Source organism: Podarcis erhardii (genome assembly GCF_964252035.2).
Source record: "Podarcis erhardii genome assembly, chromosome: 2".
Classification (NCBI taxonomy): Eukaryota; Metazoa; Chordata; class Lepidosauria; order Squamata; family Lacertidae; genus Podarcis; species Podarcis erhardii.
In genome coordinates this window covers 39,692,996-39,716,984 of record NC_138498.1, presented here as the reverse complement: position 1 = coordinate 39,716,984, position 23,989 = coordinate 39,692,996, and the positions used below count along the sequence as shown (strand labels likewise).

At 42.3% G+C, this 23,989-nt stretch overlaps 1 protein-coding gene across 4 annotated transcripts in view; it reads right to left on the bottom strand.

The window, feature by feature from the left end:
- The window catches only part of TBCD (tubulin folding cofactor D), a 122,147-nt gene that overhangs the window by 2,360 nt on the left and 95,798 nt on the right, over window positions 1-23,989 (bottom strand). For all 4 annotated transcript variants that reach the window (XM_081848643.1, XM_081848646.1, XM_081848645.1 and 1 more), the window contains exons 28-39: window positions 21,130-21,248; window positions 19,793-19,884; window positions 18,313-18,453; window positions 14,701-14,784; window positions 13,841-13,999; window positions 12,504-12,642; window positions 8,698-8,819; window positions 6,596-6,673; window positions 4,339-4,428; window positions 2,583-2,670; window positions 1,977-2,086; window positions 1,225-1,309 (exon numbers count right to left, since the gene is read on the bottom strand). In XM_081848643.1, coding sequence (XP_081704769.1) covers window positions 1,225-1,309; window positions 1,977-2,086; window positions 2,583-2,670; window positions 4,339-4,428; window positions 6,596-6,673; window positions 8,698-8,819; window positions 12,504-12,642; window positions 13,841-13,999; window positions 14,701-14,784; window positions 18,313-18,453; window positions 19,793-19,884; window positions 21,130-21,248 — 1,307 coding nt within the window. The remainder of the gene's footprint in view (window positions 1-1,224; window positions 1,310-1,976; window positions 2,087-2,582; window positions 2,671-4,338; window positions 4,429-6,595; window positions 6,674-8,697; window positions 8,820-12,503; window positions 12,643-13,840; window positions 14,000-14,700; window positions 14,785-18,312; window positions 18,454-19,792; window positions 19,885-21,129; window positions 21,249-23,989) is intronic.

Sequence of the window (23,989 nt, the reverse complement as noted above, 5' to 3'; positions counted from 1 at the left end):
TAGGATATTTCTGTCCCATTTGTCATTTAACAGGTGTCACTAACTGCCTGGACATTACTTCTTCCTGAAAGCAGTATTAAACCTCAGTGCAAAGAAACCTGGAATTAAGTGCATATTGGGGACAGGTTACATACCTTACATTAATGTAAACAACTGCAGCAAGCACTGCAGGTTGGATACAGCTATATTCAACCAGTACTCAAAACTACTTTGCGAAGAGCAGATGGGCACACACACAGGTCGCACTTTTCAAATCCCAAGTGTTGAGAAGCAACTCTGAACGGGATACCACTTTATGGAATGTCAGTATTTTCCTATTTTAGTTTAAAACCTCAAATTAGCATCGCTGAGATTTGGTACTAAAAGAAACAACAGAGAATATGGCAACAGCGTATTGTTTTCTCTGTCACGGTTATCATAAAATTGTAGAGTTGGAAGGGACCCCAAGGGCCACCCTGCAGATCAGGAATCACTGACAGATAGCTATCCAACCTCTGTTTGAAAACCTCCAGGGAAGGAAAGTCCACCACTGCTGTCAAACAACTCAAATATATGACTGGTTATCAAATGAATGTTGGTCATTGATTGTTCATTTTCTGCTGTTTTCTTTTGGCTGCAAATATGTATATATACACACTTGTTCATGGAAAATTTGAATAAAATAATTTTTTTTAATGGCTCAGTTCATACAATAACATTAAGCCAAGTTCACATGGCTTAGTTTTGCGTAGCCCAGCTTGACGAGGGGTGGGCATGAAGGAGCCATGAGTTCTGCTACAAGTACCTGGGTTGCACATATCCATGTTTTGACTTATTAAACTCATACTGGTGTTTCTGCAATTATTTTGGAACAAATAATCACCCAGCCTCCTCTCTTTGAACTAAAGTTGGGATCTAAGAGACAGATGCTATGATGTTCATATTTTCTTGTAAAATTCAGAGTGGAATTTAAGCCCGCTTTTGGAGCCAGCTGCACTGTATTAATTCATTCTCAAGTAGCTAAGCACCAGAAGTCTGGAATGCTTTCAAGAGAATAGAAGGGAGCTATAAAGCACTTGCTTTTTGGCAGTTCCACACATGCATTAAGAGGGCTAGGCTTGAAGCAAAACTGAATATCCTGCCCTGAAATTGTGGGCTTTGCTAAATGTGCAGGTCACAAGTCTTTCCTGGAAGAATCCCCAAAAATATTCACAGTCAGTTAAATGAATCCTTTAAAAACTTTACCTTAGCTACTAGTTGTGGCTTGGGCACTTTCATTAAGTCACAGAGATAGTTGCGCTTCTTCCTCAGAAATGACAATTCTGCATCCCTGTTTGGAGAGGGAAAATAGCATCAAGTTATACGGACAGATTCAAAGTCTATCACATCACAAATACTTGTTAGCAAACTTTACTCCAACCCATCCAAGATGGGATAAGTAAACCTATGATGAATTAAGTAGTCCACAAGCTAAGCAAACATAAATGCAGTTTAAATTCGCTAGTTAATAAGCTGTAGGGAGAGGTTTTGATGCCACATTCCCCAAGTATATCTCTTCACTACTGTGCACCACACACACACAAAGCCAGGAGCTATGGAAAAGCCCCACTCATGAGTGACAGCCCCGCTTCAGAAAAAAAAGGAAGAGGCTTCAACAGTAACATCACCCACCCTCGAGTGTTTCTCTTAGCAGCCAGCCACCGAAGGAGAGGAGTTAATAGTTTTTGTATTGTATAATTGCATAAGATACCTTGGTAGTCAATTAGCTCAAAAGGTGGTGTATAAACCTACAACATAAGCAAATGCAGTTCAAGATCACTCCTTGCATCAAATGAAGTTTGTATTCCAGATTCATGTGAATCGGAACTGGCATCAAACCTCCCTGGTCATCATTGTAACACACATTGTCCGGTTGTATCTGCAACTCCAACATGGAGGGTTAAATCTCAAGGGTTGGGAGTCAGCATAAGGTTGTAGGTGTAGTTGCATTAACTCACCAGTCAGTGTCACTTAGAACTGTCATGACCTCCTCTATAATATCCGGTTCAGCAATATCACTGTACGTTATGAGCATTTCATAGACATTACTGGCTGTTGCCTTTCTTATCTGGAGGTAGAAAAAGGAATAGCTTTCAATTACTCTAAAGAGATTAAATGTTTGGATAAGAACACCCTTGTATCATGTCCAGAAAATCACAGCTTCTAAAGCACTAGGGTACCATTAACACTCATATCTGTATGTACTGCTTGCTCTATACACATGCACTCCGGAGTCAACCAGCACAGTAAATTAGAATATACAGTCACTCTACTTTCCAGCTATGTAGGTCAAGAAAACAGGATACTGGTTCAATAGCCAGATATGCCTAAGAGTGGACTTTAAAGCTGGGTTGTTTGCTGTGCATTAAATAATAGGACTGAGGTGAGCCCAACTGCTAAACTGAGAGCACTCTTCAAGGAAGATGGTAGTGATTTACAAATACATTATGGAAGAAGAAATGCAAATAGTCATGAAGTTGCCCAACTATTACATTTAGTGAGAACCACACAAGCAATAAAAGATCAACACCTCCAAGTTCCTAACCAACATCTCCAATACTTACAACAGGAAATGGATGACAAAGGAGGAGGAGGAGCTGAAACAGTACTTTCTCTCTCATGCTGCCTGGAAACTGGATCAGACCACAAAACCTTTATAAAAAAATAAGTAATGTTATTTCATCAGTGGCTTTTTTTCGTATTACCACAGAGGAGAAATTGTATTATTGAGTCCAGAAAGGATGTGAAATGTAGAGAAGCCCTCTGCTGCACTCTATCAGTGTCACAACCAACTCTGCAGAAATATATGCATGGGGGGAAATTGAGTTTAGAAACCATTCTTGGAGCAAGATGTGCCAGATATGAGGTTTTAAAAACTAAAAGGTGCCGGTATTATATACACTCACCTGACACTACAAAAAGAAGTTCTCTTGCATAAAACAATAGATAAGCATTTGAAGTACTGCTGATTTTCAGCCTATATATCCTTAACAAAGAACAGGTGAATGGACAGACACTGAACCCAGAGAATGTATCAAACAAAGCTTAACAAATCCGTCTGCCATGTCTGTCTCTCATCATGCATCTGAAAGCTGGTATTGGGCTGGGGGTGGATTTAGAACTGATTATTAGAACTGCAAAAACAGTAAGTCTTATATTTTAAAAAAAGAAACTTTAAAAGTTTCCATAACACACACTTAGAAAGATTAATTTTATGTGGTTTTTTAAAAAACAACAACAAACAGAGCAAGTGTTGTCTAGTTCTTCAGTTGAATCAATCAATCAACTACAATGGCAGCAGATCGGCTACATGAAAGAAGTGAACAAACTTGAGAGAAGCAGCTTACTAAAACAAGTGAACCATTAGCAGCAAGGTTCTAGAAATCCCCATCAAGTCCTACAAAGACCTCAGAATGCTGGTTATTTCAGCAGCTAGCCTATTTAGCTGGTGGGGAGTATCTGTAGAGCAGAGGTTTTCACCCTTTTTGAGTACATGGCTTGTTTGACCAATTGCCTTCTTTCTGCAGCACCCCTGTGGGGCTCAGCAGCCCAGTTATGTCACCCCTTTGCCTGCAGAGCTGACAGCCACTCGCCCTTTTTCAAACACCCTCCCCCTTGTGGAGTGTTCCCTCAGCCTCTTCTCCTCTCTTATCTCCCCTCTCCTTGGGAGTCCTCTGGGCAGCCACAGCTGCCAACCCTGGTCTCTCCCCTGCCCCAAAGAGAGAGGCCTCCTCACACTGCCCCACAGGGGCCTGGGAAGCACCCCCTGACCAGCCCCAGAGGCACCATTTGCCCGGGGAGCTTAGAGCCAGGGCTGCTGCAATAAACAGCTGTGCAAGCCTTTGGGAGGCAGAGACATAAGAGGGCATCAGAGGATGGAGGGGAGGAAAGAGGGACAGAGGCCAGCATTGCCTGCGGCGCCCCGACTATCATTCAAGGCACCTCAGGGTGCTACAGCACACTGGTTGAAAACCACTGCTGTAGAGTATCACAATCCAAACTGCCCTATGGTTAAGGCCATACATCAACAGACTAGGGATGTTTTAGTTAGCAGTATTTGCTTTAGAATCAGTACTCATACAAGGTGCTTCTAAATTCAGTATGGCAACAATGCATTGGCACTTTTTTTAAAAAAAACAACAGAGTGAAATCACAAGATTGCTTTACAATGGGAGGTGAGCTTTTTGTTACATTTTCATGTGCCCCCTGCCCCAAAGCCACTACACAAATGCAATGACAATTCTTTCCTCAATGCACTAGGTTATTTTAATAGTTCCCTAGTTATCCCTCTGCTTTGTTACAATTTTTTTTCCAACTTACACTGCAATGCTGGAGCGAAGTTTCTGGATATCTTTAGATCGTCTGCTCTCTTCTTTACAGAGTGTGAGTAACTTCATAGGAAATGGGTGGCTGAAAATTTTAAATAAACATTATTTCAGAGGGGACCAGTTCTCCTGAGTGTTGCAAACTGTGTTGGACGTTACATAAGCAATCACTAACCACTAAGCTGGCACAGTGGACTTCAGTTTGGGGTGCTAATATCTTGGCCTAGTAATCACATGCTGGTTAAAAAAGTAAAGGGATCCCTGACCGTTAGGTCCAGTTGTGGACGACTCTGGGGTTGTGGCGCTCATCTCGCTTTACTGGCCGAGGGAGCCGGCATACAGCTTCCGGGTCATGTGGCCAGCATGACTAAGCTGCTTCTGGCGAACCAGAGCAGCGCATGGAAACACCGTTTACCTTCCCACCTATTTATCTACTTGCACTTTGATGTGCTTTCGAACTGCTAGGTTGGCAGGAGCAGGGGCCGAGCAACGGGAGCTCACCCCGTCGCGGGGTATTCGAACCGCCAACCTTCTAATCAGCAAGCCCAAGGCTCAGTGTTTTAGACCACAGCGCCACCTGCGTCCCTCCACATGCTGGTTAGTATGATATAAACCACTATTTTCTATGCCTAAAGCTTTGAATTTTTTAATGTTATGTTTTAAGTCTGAATGGGAAAAGATTTCATGTAGCTCTTAAACTAGTTTAGACGCACATACACCCCCGAAAATAAAGCTGGTTCAATAAGATTAAGTGTTTCTTAGTGTGCATATTTAGTGAAATCTTATCCAGAATCTCCATTTGTAAGCAAGGCTGCACAAAGTTGCACATGTGTAAATTACCCCTAGGGAAACACATTCTATCTCTATAATATTGCTGCAAGGTAGAGTGCAGAATGGATTCTGCATTCTTTGTTTCAAGCCAGGTTAACTTTGTTAACAATTATGCAAGGCTGTGCATAGACAGGATGGAATTTATTGGAGATTAATTCAGTTAACAGGAGTGCTTGCTGCTTTTCAGCACAGGACAATGGCAATATAGGGAATGAGGTGTGATTTCCAAAGGAAATGACAATACAGGCATTCAGCAAAGAGGCCAATTACAGCTGAGCATCTGGAAAAAATTTAGTGCATGTAGTCTAATGTGTAGGATACTGCATCTGAAATAGACCTGCTTTGCTTTCTGTCATCTGCCAATTCCACATTTGTAATAACTAACTCTAACCTATGGGTGATCTCAAATAGCACAGCCTCTCCAAAGGAAATTGAGAAAATTCCTTCTCCTGTATGGGCAGCACTCCAGCAGAAACAGGATCAGTGAATAGGGAAAAGGGATCTGTCTAAAAGGTTCTGTGTTATGCAAATTGGGCACACGTGTTCCTGAAAATGTAGCTTTTTTAAAAAAGGTGAGCAGCATTTTTACCAGATCAATCACGACATCACTCAGGGTGGTCCCTAAATCAAGAGCACAGAGTGCCCCCCAGATGAGAGCCTGCACAGGTATGAAATTACTGTTGTTAAGGAAAGCACCCATCTGTGGGCGAAGTCAAAGCGCCACTGACTTGTTGCTTAAAACCTGTAGCAATACACTCCATTGGATGGCACGTTACTGCACCTTCGGCAAATGGACATGCAAGTAAACACAGAAAACTGCAACTGACACTCGGGTATAAATACTGGATACGCTACTAAAACTGGAAAGAATAGTTTCTCCTGCCCTTTCATTTGGTATCTCATAGGACAAGAGAACAACATGACTCAAGTATCTACTTCGAGATTTTGTTACGATCAAGTGTGCATGTGTGTGCACGCACGGACTTGAGGTAGTTTTACTAAGATACTGTTCAGTGGTTCATTGGGATTATTTCTACAAAGAGACTGACATTGCAGGTGATCATCATTAGTTCTGTTTAATTTGTAAACAGGATTTACAACTCAACTCTTAGTACTGCTTATGACCTGGTTTGCACATCACATTAAACCACATTTAAAACAAACTGGTTCAGTGTGAATGAGCTGCAGGCCCTTTGGTTCTCCCCATTCCAGCTTTGTAGCAGGGGAACATGCCATAGTCTGTCTTGTTGTGTTGGAAGAAACAAACCACACACAATAAGCAAAAAACCTTGGCTTCTGATCATGACCCTGGGTTCAGATGACACACCCAGCCATACTATGGCTTGTTTTCCTGCAGCACAACAGCAATTGGAGGAGAGGCAGGGAAAGAGAGGCTTTATACTATGCTCATTAGTACTTACTTCTCTTCTGTTAGAAAAATATCAAAGCAGCCATTGGCCAATATCTGGTCCAGCATCTTTAGCAACGGTACAGATACCCTATTGAGGAAAACACACAGAAGACAGAGCAACATGTTTGACACCACTAGCAATGGGACTTTCACAGTTCAGATTAAAAAGGGAAACTTTTGCCAAAGTTCATACACTTCTGTCTTTTCAGATAGCCAAAACTAGTTTGAGAGAATGACAGAGAGCTAACTGCACACTTCGTGAGATCATAAAGCAGTAGTCAGGTGGTAATACAGTCACACATGTTTGCAGTGCCCGTATGACCATTCTTACTCCATAGGGGGAATCACACACTGTGGTGTTTACAGGGCAAAACTAGATGCTCTTTGTGTTGGGGTGAGAATCAAAGGAATGCTTTCTCCCTATTTACCAACCTGATGGATTTTTAATTTTTCTCCCTAAGCCAGGATCTGAAACCAGGTCTGCCCAGAAGGTAGGAGTCATTTGCAAGGAATCAACATGTAATGAAAGGGATGGGAAGACAGGACTGTGCACCTTCCCTCCTGCAAAAGCTTCCCTGCAAATGCCCTCACCATCACATTCCTGCTATCTTGGCTAGTGTGGGCACCACACATTTGCAAGGATACTGTCCAGTTCTGCACACAAACAGTGCAGGAGTGTGTAAACCTGTGACGCAATGGCTCTCCAGTATCCAGAACCTAACACAATACTTAGTTCGTTTCCTAAACAAAATTTGAAATGGGAAAAACAAAGTGCAGAAGTTCAAACTTCAACCATTTTAGCTCCAGGGAATGGTCAGATAAGAGTCTGCAAGAGTTTGGCAAGGCTCCTGGATTCCTTTCTGTAATTTATACATTGAGACACACATCTGAATATTCCCATTAAGGAGTGGGGCGTGTGCCTGCACACAGTCATTTTCTGGCTGTTGGCCTACATACCCTTTTCAGAATGTGATGAGGAAATAGTTTTACTGGCAGTGTTCAAGCATTAACATACACACCCTATCCCTCATCTGTTTCGAAAATTTAGAGCAGAGGTGGGGAGCATGTGGCCCCTCCAGATGTTGCTGGACTATAACTCCCACCACCCCTAATCACTGGCCATGCTGATGGGAATTGGAGTTCATGAACATCTGGAGGGTCCCCACCTCTGCTATTGGAAAGCCTGCCTTGGTTTAAGAAGGCTTTGGTTTAAGAACGGACTTCCGGAACAGATTAAGTTCATAAACCAAGGTACCACTGTATCCATATTAATTGTGCATGGTGACACTGCTCCCTGCCCTTGGGATCTCATGCCCTATAGTCTTGGATGATCAGAGGCCTACAATTCATTTCCTCACCTATGTTCTAGAGCCTGCACCCCATGTTTCCTGATAACTCTAGTGTTTGTTCCTCCAACTTGCTGCTAACTGGCTACCACTCCACTAGCTCCTCTTGCCTGTGCACAGGAAATAAATGCCAGAAGGAACAAACAAGTTCTTCTGGGACTCATAGTTCATGAGAGAGAGTGTGTTACATAGTGAGGTGCACGTTTCTCTTCTAGAGTGCTTTGTGGGACCATAATGCCAAGTTCAGAGATAAGCCTCCATTTGCTCCTTGATAATTAAGAGGCAGCCAGCAGCAGAGGCTTTGCTTTGTTCTCAGTGCTGTGAGAATACAGTGCCAAATTTGGAGATTAGCTCGTGACTGCTTCCATGGCTTGAACACTGAATCAACTGATATCATATCCTGTGTCAGGTGACAAGACAGGGAGGCAGAGGTGGGGGGGCCAGTTCTGGATCCTCAGGCCAGATCCAGTTCCCCATTCCTGCCATTTAGTTATATAGCCTGTGCTCCATTCAGGAAAATATCCCCCAAATGCAATTTGGTTAGCCGAGTTATTGTGCCTTCCTATCTCTTATGCCTGGCAAATTAGCAAAAAAAATTTGGCCCACTGACTTGCACTGCTGGCCTTAGGCTTTTTCATAACCATAGATTCCAAGTCAAAGAGAGTAGATGGAAAACTATAGTGACGTTTTTTAGTGATTTATCTGGAAACACAGGAATACATTCAGGAATGTGCCCAACAAGCCCCTATAGAAAGATACAGGTTACCTGTCATTCAGCAGATTGTCCTCAAAGACCTTGAGCAGTGTGTCACAAAAGATGTTCATTGCATCCATATTGCTCTGAATTCCCTTCAGATAACTGAACAGGCTCTGTGATGAGCACCTTACCTGCAAGCGAAAAACACTTCCAATAAACAAACATGAAAAGATTAACTTCAGCCTTCACTATATCTCCGAGGGACTTTTTTTTCCAGACTGGGGAGCAGGGGAGAAGTGAAAATTGATTTTTGAGGTTTTAAAATCGATAGGAATTCGACACTACATGAACAATAGGAAAAACACACTTCAGCATCCTTTATAACCAAGGACCCCTAACAACCTGGTAACATTGTGCCATTTCAGTTAAACAGGAAATGTAATTGGATGTTTAAATGTACAGCTAAATAAGCAAGAAAAGCAGCCAGTGGCATGGCAAGTTTTGCATTTTATCCAGGAAATATGTGCACTGTTAACACAGTCCCTTCTACATGTGCACAGTGTTTATAACTGCTAAACAGACTTGGATGGAAGGGAGAAAACAAGGACCTCTTTCCACAGACTGCTACGTTTTATGGCTACTGAGGGATCCTGCCTATGTTTAGGACATTACCTTCATCCACCCTCTGTGACTAACCCTTAAGATCCAGACTGCAGTAAGATTCACAGGAACTACTGCACTTCTAATAAATTCAGCACGTTTTGCGAGTCCTTAAAGTTCTTTTAATATGGTATAAAGGCACAAGAGAACAATGCCTCACCACCAGTGATTTTCCAAACAGTAAGATAAAGGCCTACTCAGCGAGTCGTATTTCTTTTCCAGTGCAGGGGACCAGTGAATAGTGCATTGCAGCCCATAAGGGCCAATAAAAGAGAGCATCATTTCTGGATTATTTCAGATGTTGACATATTGACTACCCTGAAGTGGCAAAAATATAGAATCCTGTCATTAGCATTTGGTCATGCTGGACTGGATCCAGAGCAAGTTAAGTCCTACTTCAGTCCCATTAAAACCAACATGGAAATTCATACATCACTAACTTAGAACACATTAAAATCAATGGGAGTTAAGTGTGACTTAGGCTCCAACCCAGTGCATCTTTTTCTCCACTGAAAGGATTACCGTATTTTTTGCTCCATAACACTCACTTTTTTCCTCCTAAAAAGTAAGGGGAAATGTCTGTGCGTGTTATGGAGGGAATGCCTACGGGTGGCATGCCTACGGATTTTCCTCCTCTAAAAACTATGTGCGTGTTATGGTCAGGTGCGTGTTATAGAGCGAAAAATACGGTATACTGAGCCTCTGCCTCTTTACTCTTTTGCCTTCCAGTCCCCTTAGTGCTGTCACTTCCTTTCCCTTTCAAGTGATTTTAATATCCATTTGCAAACTTGACAAGCAAGCCATGGGACAACTTGGATGCAGAGGCACTTTTCTAACAATACTAGAGCTCTGAATTGTATTCACATACTGAACTGTATGTTCCCAGTCGGAAGTTGCCATCTCATCAATTTCACGATTGGGAAAATAGTACGTTGACCCACAAGAACTCATGGTATTTCCCCCCTCTCCTACTTTTATCAGCCACTTGATTATGCTGTCACGTATACCAGATACAACCTATGAGCCCACTTTCGTATCCTATGTGAAAACACTTTGCGCTGTTTTTCTAGACGAATGCCTCCTGTGCTACATAGTTTCCTACAGCTTTCACCTTTGGTTTGATCACTAATTGCCTCTGAACACATATTGCCTCTGAACACAGAGGTTTAAAATAGCTTTTTATAGCTAAAAGCAATGGATACACCTATTCTCAATTTCTCTAATCTCCTTTTAAAACCATCTAAGCTAGTGGCAGTCACCAAATCATGTTGCACAGAATTCCATAAATTCATAAATGTGCAATTCATAAATCTGCACTGGGAAGGACTGACCAAACTGATGCAAAGAAAGGGTAGAATTACCTGGCTCCTAAGGAGACTATTGGAAATATTTCAGACATTCAGCGAGCAGTCCAATTTGTAGGTGGTATTTGGGGCTCACAGGAGCATTTTAATTATTTAATGAATGCATTTTCAGAGGCACGCTAGCCCTTCTTTCATGTCTGGAAATTACTGGACTACAACCCAAGTAAACTGAGATATATTCTAGGGAGGTCTACAAAGAGCTAATGATTCAACAGTGTTTTTGAAGCGGAACAGAAGGTTGTTCTCTTAAACAAGCAGGCAGAGCCAACAATAATCAAAAGAGCTGGAAGCAATCAAACTGTTTACACGTTTCAAAACTTAAGTGTAACAAATTCTAAAAACCCAACATGAAAATATTGGGGGCAAGAACCTCTCTGTGACCTCTTGAAGTAACTCAAGGCTATTTCTCTGTCTGTGAAACTTGGGTAGGAAAAACCTCATATTTAAAGCAAAATTAAATTTAATCTCCACCTCATTATGAAAACCCGCAAGAGTTTGACATCATGAACTGAACATTCAAGCATTCTACAAATGTGAAGGCTCAGCATACTTAACAGTACTGGAAGCCTGATGGTCTGTTGTAGAAAGAAAAGGACCAGAATCAGGTTCAAGGACTCTTGCACTCACATGATTCTGAGTAGTGGTATTACACCACTGCAATAACTCAAGGCAGTGCAACTGTGCATGAAATGAATGTGAACAAGGACATAGTGTTGCAGGGGCAGGATCAGAAAGGTGCAATGATTTAATGAATCCTGTGCTAATAAGAACAAGGCTTCCCAGACACTAGTAGCTCAGCCTCATTGGTAAGCTGCTATACAGTAAGTACTGGGTGGGGAGACTTGCAGAACCAAAGCACATTACTGCAACAGCCTGCAAGGACGTTGATGGGCAGGTGGGATCGTGTTCTCACTGGCCAAACAAAGCTATGTGACTAAGCTGAATTTCAGTATCACCAACACCCATTTGTAAATGGAGTACAGAGAAAGGACAGCAAGTAGGATAGAGCAAACACTAAGCTGTCAGTCACTACCTGATGCTGATTAGGTGGCAACAGTGTCACAGCCCTCTATAGGAACCTATAGGTCTGAGCTGTAAGCTGCCCCACATTCTTAATTTACTTGTGACTGCCAGTAGTGATAATAAAAATCCTCCAAGTTAGTTTCATTTTCAGAGGCAACTGGAGGCAGGAAACTACAAGGAACACAGTGACAAGTAGAAATGCTTGTTAAAAGCAAAATTTGCAAGTCAAATAAAGTTAGAATACTAATAGGTTTCTAAGGCTGTATGGCGTCTGACATTATCCAGAGAGACTGGCAAGATCGTCAAGTTGCGCTCAAACTGTGCTTTTCTGGATTTCGGAAGCCTGCCCAAGAACAAGGTGCTAATTGTAATTTAGATAGAAAATTTGGAAAATGGGGGAGTGAAAGGCTATGTTTGTGATGTTTCTTTGGCAGTCCTCTCCATGCCAGCATGACCTCAGTTTTCAAGAAAGGAGATGTTGGTGTGGGGAGGAACTGCAGTGTGGACCTCTCTCATTTGGCCTCGGGTTTCTCAGATTGTGTGCTGTGCTGCGGCACCTTAGAATAAAGGAAAAGAGGTATGTAGTGAAGTGATGAAAACTGCTATATGGAAACAAACAGGGATGAGCTGAACCAGGCTTCAGCCACGCTAAACAGCAATAGGCTGGGTGCCTCCCACACTTTCATACCCCAATAAAAGACTTTAGCAGTAGAAACATCAGCAACTTGCTTCCAGAAATGAACTACTACCTGAATTGATACATGGCTCTTAACATAGTCATTCTTAGACACCGCCTACCAATCAAACATTTTCTTAAAATTCACTTACTGTTGATTCGGTCAATCCACCAACGGACACAGTCAGTCCTGTCAGAACATGGTATTGATAAGATGGCAAACTCAGAAGCTGTGTGATTCTGGGAAAGGCTTGTGATGGAGCATTCCAGTTTAAGGTTACTGCCTCTGACCTGTCAACAACAGAAAAGATGGTCCCTTTTGAAGCAAGGGCAATAGAAAGCAGGTAACATAAGCCTTATGTCCTCCTGAGCAATGGTTTGTTTCACCAAAACTGCTGCTAAACTCTGAAATCTCCATTTTTAAAGTAGAAAAATTATCCACAGAAATCAAAGCTGGCATCCTTTGACAGTAAGACTCAGAAATACTCTTTGTCAATGCAGCAGTATAACCGTATTTTAAATGGGGCTTTCATAATGTGCTATTACCATTAACTGTATTACACATTAATGCATTTTAAAATTCAATTGAAAGTGCAATCCAAAATTTAGTCAAAGACATGTAGGGGGGCCACAAGATGCAGCTATGCCCCATTCTGTTGGTAGAGAGAGATCACAGCCAGTGGGAAGGCACTTATAGTGCCACAGGTACACCCAGGGAAAGGTTGGCAGGTGCAGATGGCCTGCTGGGGTGGGGGTAGAGCAGTGAAACATTTTGGGTGAATACCAGGAATGGCGCAAGGATCCAGAATATCCTGGTCCCCTCATTCTTTCTGCATACAGACACCCAAATGAAACCTCCAACTATCCCAGTCCTGAAGCTCCTATAAGTAATTCTTTCCTGCTGACCACAAGGGAGCTATAAGGCAGGAAGCCAGCAAGCAGTAGCTCTACCATGGAATTTCTGCATCAGCACCATAGGATCACTCTGCAAAATGCAGGAATGCTTGAGATGCCAAGTTAAATTGTATGCACAAAGTATAATTTGCTTACATCAGCTTCTGAAGCATTATTTTTAACAAATCACTACATTTTACTTACTTTTGGAACTGCTGATAACTCGCACCCTGTGCGAAGACTAGTTACTGGATTGACGAAATGACCAAAGGTGGAAAATCCCACACACTTGATAACATACGGCAGGGATGGGGAACCTGTGGCCCTCCATGAGTTGTTGAACCCCAACTTGCTTCAGTTCTAACCAACATGGTTAATGGCCAGGTAGGATGGGAGTGAGAGTCCAATAACAGTGGGAAGTTCCCCAAGCCCCATTTATGGATCTGGCCAGAACAAAACTTAGGTTGCCTTTCCCTTTCCTTCTCTAATAAATAGCCACTCTGAATCTCCAAAGTCTACTCCTTAACAAGACAGAATGAAATATTCTCTTTAAACGTATTTCTAATACGTTCTAAACCAATGAGATACTACTTACCTTGGAAATATTTTCTCTAAATCCTCCCGGTGGGGTATGTGTGGAATTGGAGGGTCGTCAAAGTACAGAAGTGTGAGGAATACAGATCCTGCATGGGCTCGAAATCGGTCGATTTTTTCAGCTGATTGCTGAGCCACACAGCACATGATCCGCTTGGAGCTAAAGTTTAGTACACAAAACACTCATGCATTTGGAACAACATATTCCAGAGAAACCTCTCCCTATATGACTACTCCCCATCCCCATTAACATTTTCCATTCAGACCCTGCTAAGGATTCCTTCAGCAAAGGAAGTGAGAACAGCTGTGTAAAGAAGCCATACTTTTACTTTACTCTGAGATTTACTAGGAGTGGTTAGACCAAATTTCTCTCCTATCTTTGAAGACCCATGAAGCACATCTACTCAGCTTGCCTTTTTTTTTACAAGATTGGCAAAACAGCTGTTTTGACTGCTTTCCCTGTGCTGAATATTCTTTATAACTGTATCTAGCGCAGTATTTTTAAGGTTTTAATTCTTTTATTATAACCCATATATAGCTATAACTTTTCAAATGTATAATTATATAAAAATAGATACAGTGTTTCTTGGCGCAGGAAAGGCACAATATCTATCGTAAGCGGGAATAGCTATTAATGTAAAGCAGTTTAACAAAGAAGGGATAATCAGAAGCTACAATCTGCATTCCCTGTACTCACAACAGATGCAAGATAGGCTGTGCTCCAGTTCTTTCATTAGCAGTATTGATGGAAGTAACTGAATCCCATAGGTAAGAGGGATTACTGAAAGAGCCTTTCACAGAAACAGCTCATCACCTAACCATACAGCAGGCATTCACAGATTATATTTGCAAAATACATACACATTTGCATCGATTAGCTCTGGCTCAGTCCGTGCTAACAAAAGGGTCATTTCCATTAAACTGGTCATAGCAGCTTCTCTCACCCTGTAAAAATAAGCAAGTTGCCATTGTAAATTTCTAACTTCTTACGGACATGCTTCATGTAAATCTACATTGCTTCTATGATCAGAATAATATACTTTCACGCCACAGTCTCATATATCAGTGTGCTTTCTTCCATGTCAGTCTCTGTGATATAGAATACATACATACATATAACAAAGGAAGAGTAGAAAACAAAGGACCATTCTAAGGGCCAAGTTATACGTCCAGTTAATTGCAGGAAAGCAAATGATGTGGTTCTTATTTTATTTTATTAGTAGACAGCAACTGTTGAGGAGGGTGAGCAGAATTGGGACTGCATCCCAGCTGGGTGTTAACAGAGTAGGATGTGGTACAGAGGGCTGCAGTGTATGTAGAGGGGGCGGTAGCAGCAGAAATTGGGTGTCCCAACTTGCACAAGCAGAAGCAACTTATTTTCATCTAGGACACACTGGGATGGCCCAGAACATTTCCTTCCTGATCTCAATAGAGAGTTTGGCTTCTTTTTCATGCATATGAATATTACATGTGTTCACATAATTAAGCTAAAACCTGGTCTACAGATGCTTCCAATGAGTATTTAAAGAGCTATTAACCTACTTTAGTAACAAAAAACTGTTCTTCTTATCACTATCTTATCACAGTGGCCTGCCTTTTGTATTTTTGTACTTTTCCAAGGTGAAAAGAAGGCAAATGCATATGAAGTCTGAAAATGGGTGGACAAGTAAGTGAGAATTAGGGGGGGGGGATATAAACTGCATCATAGCGTTTGGCAACCTTTCATCAAAGAATACTTCTTCCTCTTTTTGTATGACATCTTACTATTAAGGTACTCATATCCAACACCTGAAGACAGTTTATGCGCTGGGACATGTCCAAACTGTCAAAAGGAATGTTAAGTTTGCATATGGAAAATACAGTTGGTTAGCTTTCCCACGAATCTTTTTTTTTTTAAAAAAAAGATCCAACCAAAGCTTTCTTCATATACAAGAGCAATTCTTTCCTAAACCTGTTTGACTTTTATACATAAAATACATACTTTTAAGAAAATAAAAAAGAGCAGTACCAAGTAGGCAAGATTCACAAGAGTGCCCTTCCAGCCAGTTCTTATGCCAAACCACTCATCTTTGTTGCAAGAAGAGGGGCAAGACCACTGAGAGCTTTCCCATCTTCTAGTCCTCTCCTCAACCAACAAGGTTTATTTACTGAAGAAATGTCCACACTGATCTCTGTGAAAGTATCTCCACAAAGCAGCTTATAACAATATTTAAAATCAAAACAGCATTGCAATATAATAATAATAATAATATCATTTCATGTCTACTCTTAAGAGCACAACCAAAGCAGTCAGCAATAAAACAGTGAAAATCCAAAAGCCAGCATAAAACTGCAGTATGCATTAACCAGAAGCCATCAAGAAAACAGCAGGACTTCAAGGCCCTCTTAAACATCGACAGGGATGAGGCCTGCTGAGTCTCAGAAGAAACTGAGTTCCACATTCGTGGGGCCACTGGTGAGAAGCCTCTGTTACAAGGGCCGGATAATCTTAACAAGTGGGCAATGCAGCAAGTTCTCCAATGCCAATTGCAAGGTATATGTAGTTTGTTAGGAGCACAGGCAATCCTGCAGGTAACCTGGCCACAGATTCTTCAGGGTGTCAAAGGTAATGACCAGCCCTTTCAATTGGGCCTTGATATACATGGGCAACCACTGCAACTGGTACGGTATGGGTGATGTTCCCATAACCTGGCCTCAGCCACAAGTTTCCAGTTACAGTTTCCAGCCTTCACAGGCAACAGCACACAGAAAGCACTGCAGCAGTATGGTTTGGCTGCAGCAAATGCATAGATAACTGAGGCAAGATATCTATCAAGCTGGTACACCACATGTGACCCTTCTAGACAGGGTCACATGTGGTGTACCAGCTGAATTTATCCTAGCCACAGCTGCCACCTGAGCTTCCTCAGTTGGTGACAAGTTCTGGATCATTACCGAACTGCTGGTGTGGTTCTTCAAGGGGAGTGCAAAACACCTAGAACTGTATATCCAGAGACAGCAGTTCTCCTACTCATACACCTTGGTCGTGCCTGGATTAAGCTTCAGCTTGTTCAGCCTCACCACATTAACTTCAATGTTTGGCTGGGAATTTTATAGGTGCTGCACTGAAGTTTTAAGACTGATGGTGACTGTAATGTTATGTCCTAATGTTTTGATTAGTATTCGTTTGTATCCCACATTGAAACCCTGTGTTGAATATTTTAAATAAATACATTTTCTTGACGCTAAAATATAATCAAAAAGAATTTTGGATAGCTACATAGCTTATGTTTTCTAGGCACTGGGTACTTGACATGACGTTACACTAGTTATTCTTAGATTTAGGGCTCAAAGATGAAGACTTGAGTTTATTACGCTTGTTATGTGGTTGGAATGGAACGAAAGCACTAGTTAAAGGGTACAAAGTGTAACGATTTATCTTATTTATTTGTAATCCTGACTCAACACGATGTAACAGTGGGAGAGTGAACATTGCACACCAAGCAACTGGAATTCTCACACGAAACTATCAAAAAAGGTTGAATTTTGAGAATTTTCTGGCAGAAAGGAGGTTGTTTATTAATGACATTTAAATCCATGGGCTTCAGTGCACCCAAAGCAGAGCTGGATTTATGCCATTGTGTTTATGTCAAATTAGCACTCTAGGGAATGTAGATAGTAGAGATAGCAACAGCTCATTTGCTTTTAAAATAATATGTGCAAATGCTTGCAAAAGGTAGCAACACATGAGAGAGCCCAACAGCTGATACAACTGCGCCCTCTGCTGTCCAGTCACCAGCATGCGAGTTAAGCAGTCAATCTTGTCACTTGCGCTATAGATATGCCCCAGGAAGTATTAAAACAATACTAAAGTATCGGCAAATGAAAGTGAATGGTGAAAGGGATGGGAGAGTCTGTAACCTTCTTGCTCTATGAATTACAGTCGTACCTCCGCTTATGTATCCCTCCGCTTACATAAACTTCAGGCAATACATAAGCGGCAAACCCAGAAGTATATTTCTTGGTTTTTGCCACGCACGCATGCGCAGAAGCGGTCTACCACTTTGCACATGCACAGAAGCGCTCTACCGCCGCATGTGCATGCACAGAAGCGGTCCCTCCGGTTGCGGAAACCTTGACCCACACTTGATCTTAGCCAAAAGGCCGAGAAGCGATCGGTTGCGGAAACCTTGAGATCCGACCAGAGCTCCGGAATAGATCCTGGCCACAACCGGAGGTACCACTGTATATTTTTCGGAAGTGAATGCCCATCAATGGTATTCATGAGCCAGAAACTTAATAAAAGCTTTTAGCACACTTTTAGCATTTTCATTCTACAGGTTACATTTGTAGTTCAATAAGAGATTCCTCTGGGCGGGGTAGAACTGAAATGGCATCCTATTCCAGAATGCCTTGTAATATTTGCTGGGCTCTTTCTCTGAATCCTATCCACTTTTTGCCTTGATGGGACAATAAGCAACAACAAAGCCTTACCATACTCCAACATCACCCCGACTGTCCGTTGTGTAATCATTAAGACCATTCAGCAATATGTTGTAGATCTCCGTGACATTATTTCTGCATACAACTTCAGCTGGTGATCCTTCCCCTTTCACACCTACTGTTAGGCAAACCCTGTAGGAAGAGGGGACACACACACACACACACACACACACACACACACACACACACGACTCACGGATTAAAATTTATGCATTAATAGCAAACAAAACTGCTAAACATATTTATGAAAGGTATCAATTATCAATGTTCATGAAATGTACTTTCTATGGATGCTATCCTAAAATTGTGAGCTTCTGGAAGTGCTCTACAAGCTTCCAACTCACAGGTGAGTTCCTGGCTCAGAGGGAACAAGTTTGATCTTCTGAGTGCAAGAGAGGGAAGGCGGTTGGTGGGTAAGGTCTTCGGGGAAAATGAAAGCAGCATCTTACTCCCAAGGGTGGCAGATTATCTGCTGTAACATGGACCTGGGGTATTATGGAAGGAAGATGTCACTCTTAGGAAGAGGGAAATCTCTTAGAAGTGACTCATTCCTTGGGAGATGAAGAGCTATCCAACTGAGCTGAGGTTACTCCTCTGAGAAACAGGGACCCTAGTAGCAGGTCTGATTATCAGAGACATAGGTACCTGGGTTTGTGGTGGCCATGTAGATTACATGGCGACTCGCCACACAGAAAGCTTTGAGGGAGCCACATTCCAGCAACCCACAGGGCCAGGCACACCCATAATCAAACACACGTACACAGAGACGCATAGGACTTAAGTGAGGTTTTCACAATAACCTTCTCCAGGCATTTCCAGTAAGGTGTGAGGAGGCAGTGGGGATGAACATGTTAGCTCCGCCTGCCTCAGCAAAAGTCTCTTCATCAGTCACCTTGGGGAAGGCAACCTTGTGCAGCAGGAAGCCTGAGGGAAGCTCATCACCTGTTTGAAAACCTTATGGTCCAAGTTTCTAAAATACCCCACAAGTACAGAAGAGGCTCCCTACTTCACATGGTCATTTCCCAGGAGTCAGAGGGCAGCAAGAACAGTGAAGAGGGTGCAGAGGTAGTGCACCCATCCCTACCGTGATGACTTAACCCTTCCTGGTACCACCTAAGGAGGGCTTGTGTGTTGCAATGGATTGGTTGCGAGCAATACAAATTACATGTGCAGCAGCCCAATCCAGACTGGGACAACAGTGGTGGGGAAAGGGGCGAAAGCCCTTCTATCCCCCACACTAGGACCTGATCCAGAGTGGGCCTTGGGGCCTGAAATTTGCTGCTTTTCTGTTCCTTCCTGTGCCAGCAAAGAACTCAAGGTCATGTGGGTAAGGCCCCAGGAGCTAGACAAGGTTCCCTATTATCTGATATAGAAGGACAGAGTCTTAAAAACAAGGCCAACACTTTCCCCTCATTAATGGCACTCACATTACAGGGCAAATATAAAGGCATATACAAACTGTTGAACATACTTTGAAATAGCTTTTAGGCCATCTTTTCTGGATTCAGCAAAGCTCACATACTGAGGGGAAATGGTAGTGACTCCCTTTAAGCCGTCTAAAACCTGGAACAACACAATACAAAAACAGTATATGAGTATTGTACTCAGCTTGCTTGTGAGAAATTATCTAAAAAGCAGTAGAAGTTAAAGTGGCCACACACACACACTTACTTTGCACACTTGACATGAACACACAATCGGTAATCTTGTGTTTGCTGCCAGGCATCTAGCTTCATCCTAAATTCACCCTCCGTTTTTGTGACAGGTACAGGATACAAAGACTGTCCAATGCAAGCCTCCTGATACTCCTTCACTAACATGCTTTATCTGACAAGGAAGGATAGCCTTTCTATAAGGCAAAGGTGGAGAACTGGCCAGCCCTCCTAAGGCCATTTTGACAGCTGGGCAGGGCCAACCACCTGGCATCATATTCAAATGTATAGCCACAGCTACAAAGGAAGAATAGTCACTCCCAATTCTTCCTTTGGAATGTGGTGCCACAGCTTCACCAATACAACATCTAATGTCATATGACATCACAGGTGGGTGTGGCTTCACCAAAATGGCCTATGGGCCAAATGGGAAGGACTGCTGGCCCTCATGGAGGTTTCCCATCACTACTGTAAAGATATAAAGCAAATTTGTCTCTTTCCACTTTCCTCATAAGTGTGCCTAACACTTGTTCTTTTCCCTGGCACAACTCTGAGGTTTGAATGTCTAACTATATATAAAAAATCTAAGCTTTTTATTGTTAGTTTTCCTGCTTCCCTTGCCATGGAAGAAAACAGTGACACCCCCAGGAAGAGTTGGGCTACTGAAGAGTGTTGCTGGAGAGCAGTGGCGTAGTGTGGGGGGGTGCAGGGGGGGCCGGCCGCACCAGGCACAACATCTGGGGGTTAGGGTTAGGGGGCGCAAATCCACGGGTTAGGGGGCGCAAATCCATGGGTTAGGGGGTGCAAATTACTTGCCTTGCCCCGGGTGCTGACAACCCACGCTACGCCACTGCTGGAGAGCAATACATTAGAAGAGGAAACTATTTGCCCGCTCCACAATATGGCAATAGTTACCCATTACCCATTACTTGGTTGCCTTTTTTTGCCCTATTATGAGTATGGTGTCTATCCCTCATCCCTTCAAAGAATCATTTCCACAAGAAACTAAGATTAACACAGAAACCTTGACGGAGATTTGGTTATAAACCACCAAACATGGTCAGCAATACTGTATTGTTGTATGTTCCTTCATGATATTCCTTTAAGCACTTACAAAAAAATATTAAAAATATTAAATCCCCACTCTCTAACTCACCTCCTGAAGCTTGCCTTTTAAAAGAAACCTAGGAAGGGCACCTAAGGCTGATGAAAGGCCACACCGAGTCATTTCCTCATGGCTCTGAAGGCCTGAAATGTATTGATTCACCAGTTCATCTAGATAAATACAAGTCATAGTATCATTAATTAGAAATTGGCATGGGGTGGGGAATGGGGAGATTGCGCCAAAGTCCTATAATATTTGCATAAATTATTTCCAGAGAGAGAGAAAAGGTGATTTCAAATTGCTGCAGTCATTGTCTAGTCATTCAAATGATTTACTATGGAAATTTTTTACTGTTAGGAAAGCAGGACAAGTGTACTCAACATGACTGTGCAGGCCTAATTTTCTTCAAAGTTTCATCCTTTCACAACTGAATTGAAGGATGTGTTCTAAGGCAGTGTTTCCCAACCTTGGGCCTCCAGCTGTTTTTTGGACTACAACTCCCATCATCCCTAGCTAGCAAGACCAGTGGTCAGGGATGATGGGAATTGTAGTTCAAAAACAGCTGGAGGCCCAAGGTTGGGAAACACTATTCTAAGGCAACAACGAGCATAAATCTACTGAAAGTTCCAGCCTTGCATCTCTTGAGGAAGATGCTTCACTGGATTCCAGGAAGTGGTTTCCACACGCTGGAACCTGGTAACAAGGTGACATTTCTGAAGGAATTTCTCTGCAGCACAGCTGTTGGAGGTAGTGCTTGATTTTTAAAGTGAGAGATGCCCACATTCGTTCCTGCCTGGAATTGCAACTAACACTGTTATCTGGAAATTGTGTAGCTATGAAGGGGGTGGTTGTGATTAATCAATGCCGAAGGAAAGGAGTTCTGCAACAACTCAAATGCATTTACTCTTTTTTATTATTGCTTTACACTGTCTGGGGTTGCCAAGCCCTGGTACTGATTGTAGAACCAAGCCCAATGACCCTGGCTCAAATTAAGACCACATTAAGATGGATTTTCTTAGCACATGCAGAGGCTTATTACTTCTTCTTAAATCAATTCATCAGTATGCTATACAGTGTTGCCCCGCAATACGAACGCCTCGCAAGACGGAAAACCCACTAGACGAAAGGGTTTTCCGTTTTGGAGGCGCTTCGCTAAACGAATTTCTCTATGGGGTTGCCTCGCAAGACGAAAAAATATTGCGAGTTCCCGCGGTTTCCCCCCCGCTTTTTTTTGCCCTTTCCCTAAGCGCTAAGCCGCTTATCAGCTGTTCCGCTGATAAGCCGCTTCTCAGCTGATCGCTAAAAGCCGCTAGACCGCTAATAGCGCTAATCCGCTAAGCTGTCAATGGGCTTGCTTCGCAAGACGAAAAAACCGCTAGACGAAGAGAATCGTGGAACGGATTAATTTCGTCTTGCGAGGCACCACTGTACAGTGGTACCTCGGGTTAAGTACTTAATTCGTTCCAGAGGTCCATTCTTAACCTGAAACTGTTCTTAACCTGAAGCACCACTTTAGCTAATGGGGCCTCCTGCTGCCGCCGCGCCGCCGGAGCACGGTTTCTGTTCTCATCCTGAAGCAAAGTTCTTAACCTGAGGTACTATTTCTGGGTTAGCGGAGTCTGTAACCTGAAGCATATGTAACCTGAAGCGTATGTAACCCGAGGTACCACTGTATAAACTTTAAGATGCTCAGAGAAGTATAGAATGGGGAAATACACAAACACACACCTCAAAGAGGCTATTTCTGCGAACATCTGAGAAATAGCACAGGTATTTTAGATATCTCTAAACTATTTGTGCAAATATAAAACACTGAGGCCTGAAGCAACACAGGCACCCTACTCTTGTTTATATGTCTTGTGAGAACACCCAAGATAATGAAATTTCATCAGCACTCATTTTAATTTCAAAGACACTTTGTTAGCAGCACAAGGAACCAAATTAAAAGGTTGCAGAAAACTTGGCATAGGCTGTTTCTTGATAAGTACCAACAGTGCCTATGGGACTATAAGATGGGACTAGTAAGAAAATGTAAATGTGATAACACAATGAAATACATGATCTCTAAACTGTTGATTTAACAGAAATAATGGCTACAAGCTAAAGCAAGTGTTGAAGAAAAATACAACAAATTACAGAGGGAAGAAACTGCTGGAAGTGGGGAGAATGAAATTATGTATAAAAATATCACTACATATAAAAAAGAAATATGATGTAGTGATAAAAAATATCACTACATATAAAAAAGAAATATGATAATAAAAGAAATTATGTATAAAAATATCACTACATATAAAAAAGAAAGCTGGGCATCTTCATTTCCATTGTAAAGCTTGTACTTTGAAGATGTAAGCTAGATCTTCAAGCTTTGACCAAAACCCAGAGCATCAAGCTCTGCAGGTAAATTATCATGCCCAACTGCGTACAAAAACTAACCATGTTTTGCTATGCTACTTATTCGGGTGGAGGCCCTGTAAATTCTTCCAAATTAGAGGATAGTAGTTGGGGTGTTGCTACCCACCAGCAATCTTACTCTAATTAATCCTATTTCCCTCCAATTGCATTCCTCTCCCTTTCAGGCTCTCTGCAGGGTAGGTTAAAAGAGAGAGAGAGAGAGAGAGAGAGAGAGAGAGAGAGAGAGAGAAATACAGAGGAAGTAGCACACTCTACATAAAGTGGTAGAAGGCTGTGCCTGGGTGCCATTTGCTGGATCATGCCTGCTGGCACCAGCTGTTTTATGCATTATGCCTTTTTCTACTTATGCATAAAAGGCTGTATTCAATGTAATGCTAATTAATGAATTCTGCCAGCACAAGGATTTCTGCTTGCACAATAAGGCCTTCTCCCTTCTCCACAGCCCGCCCCTGCCCCAAATCTGTCCAAGGTGTTTCTTCAAGCTTCCAGAGCAGAT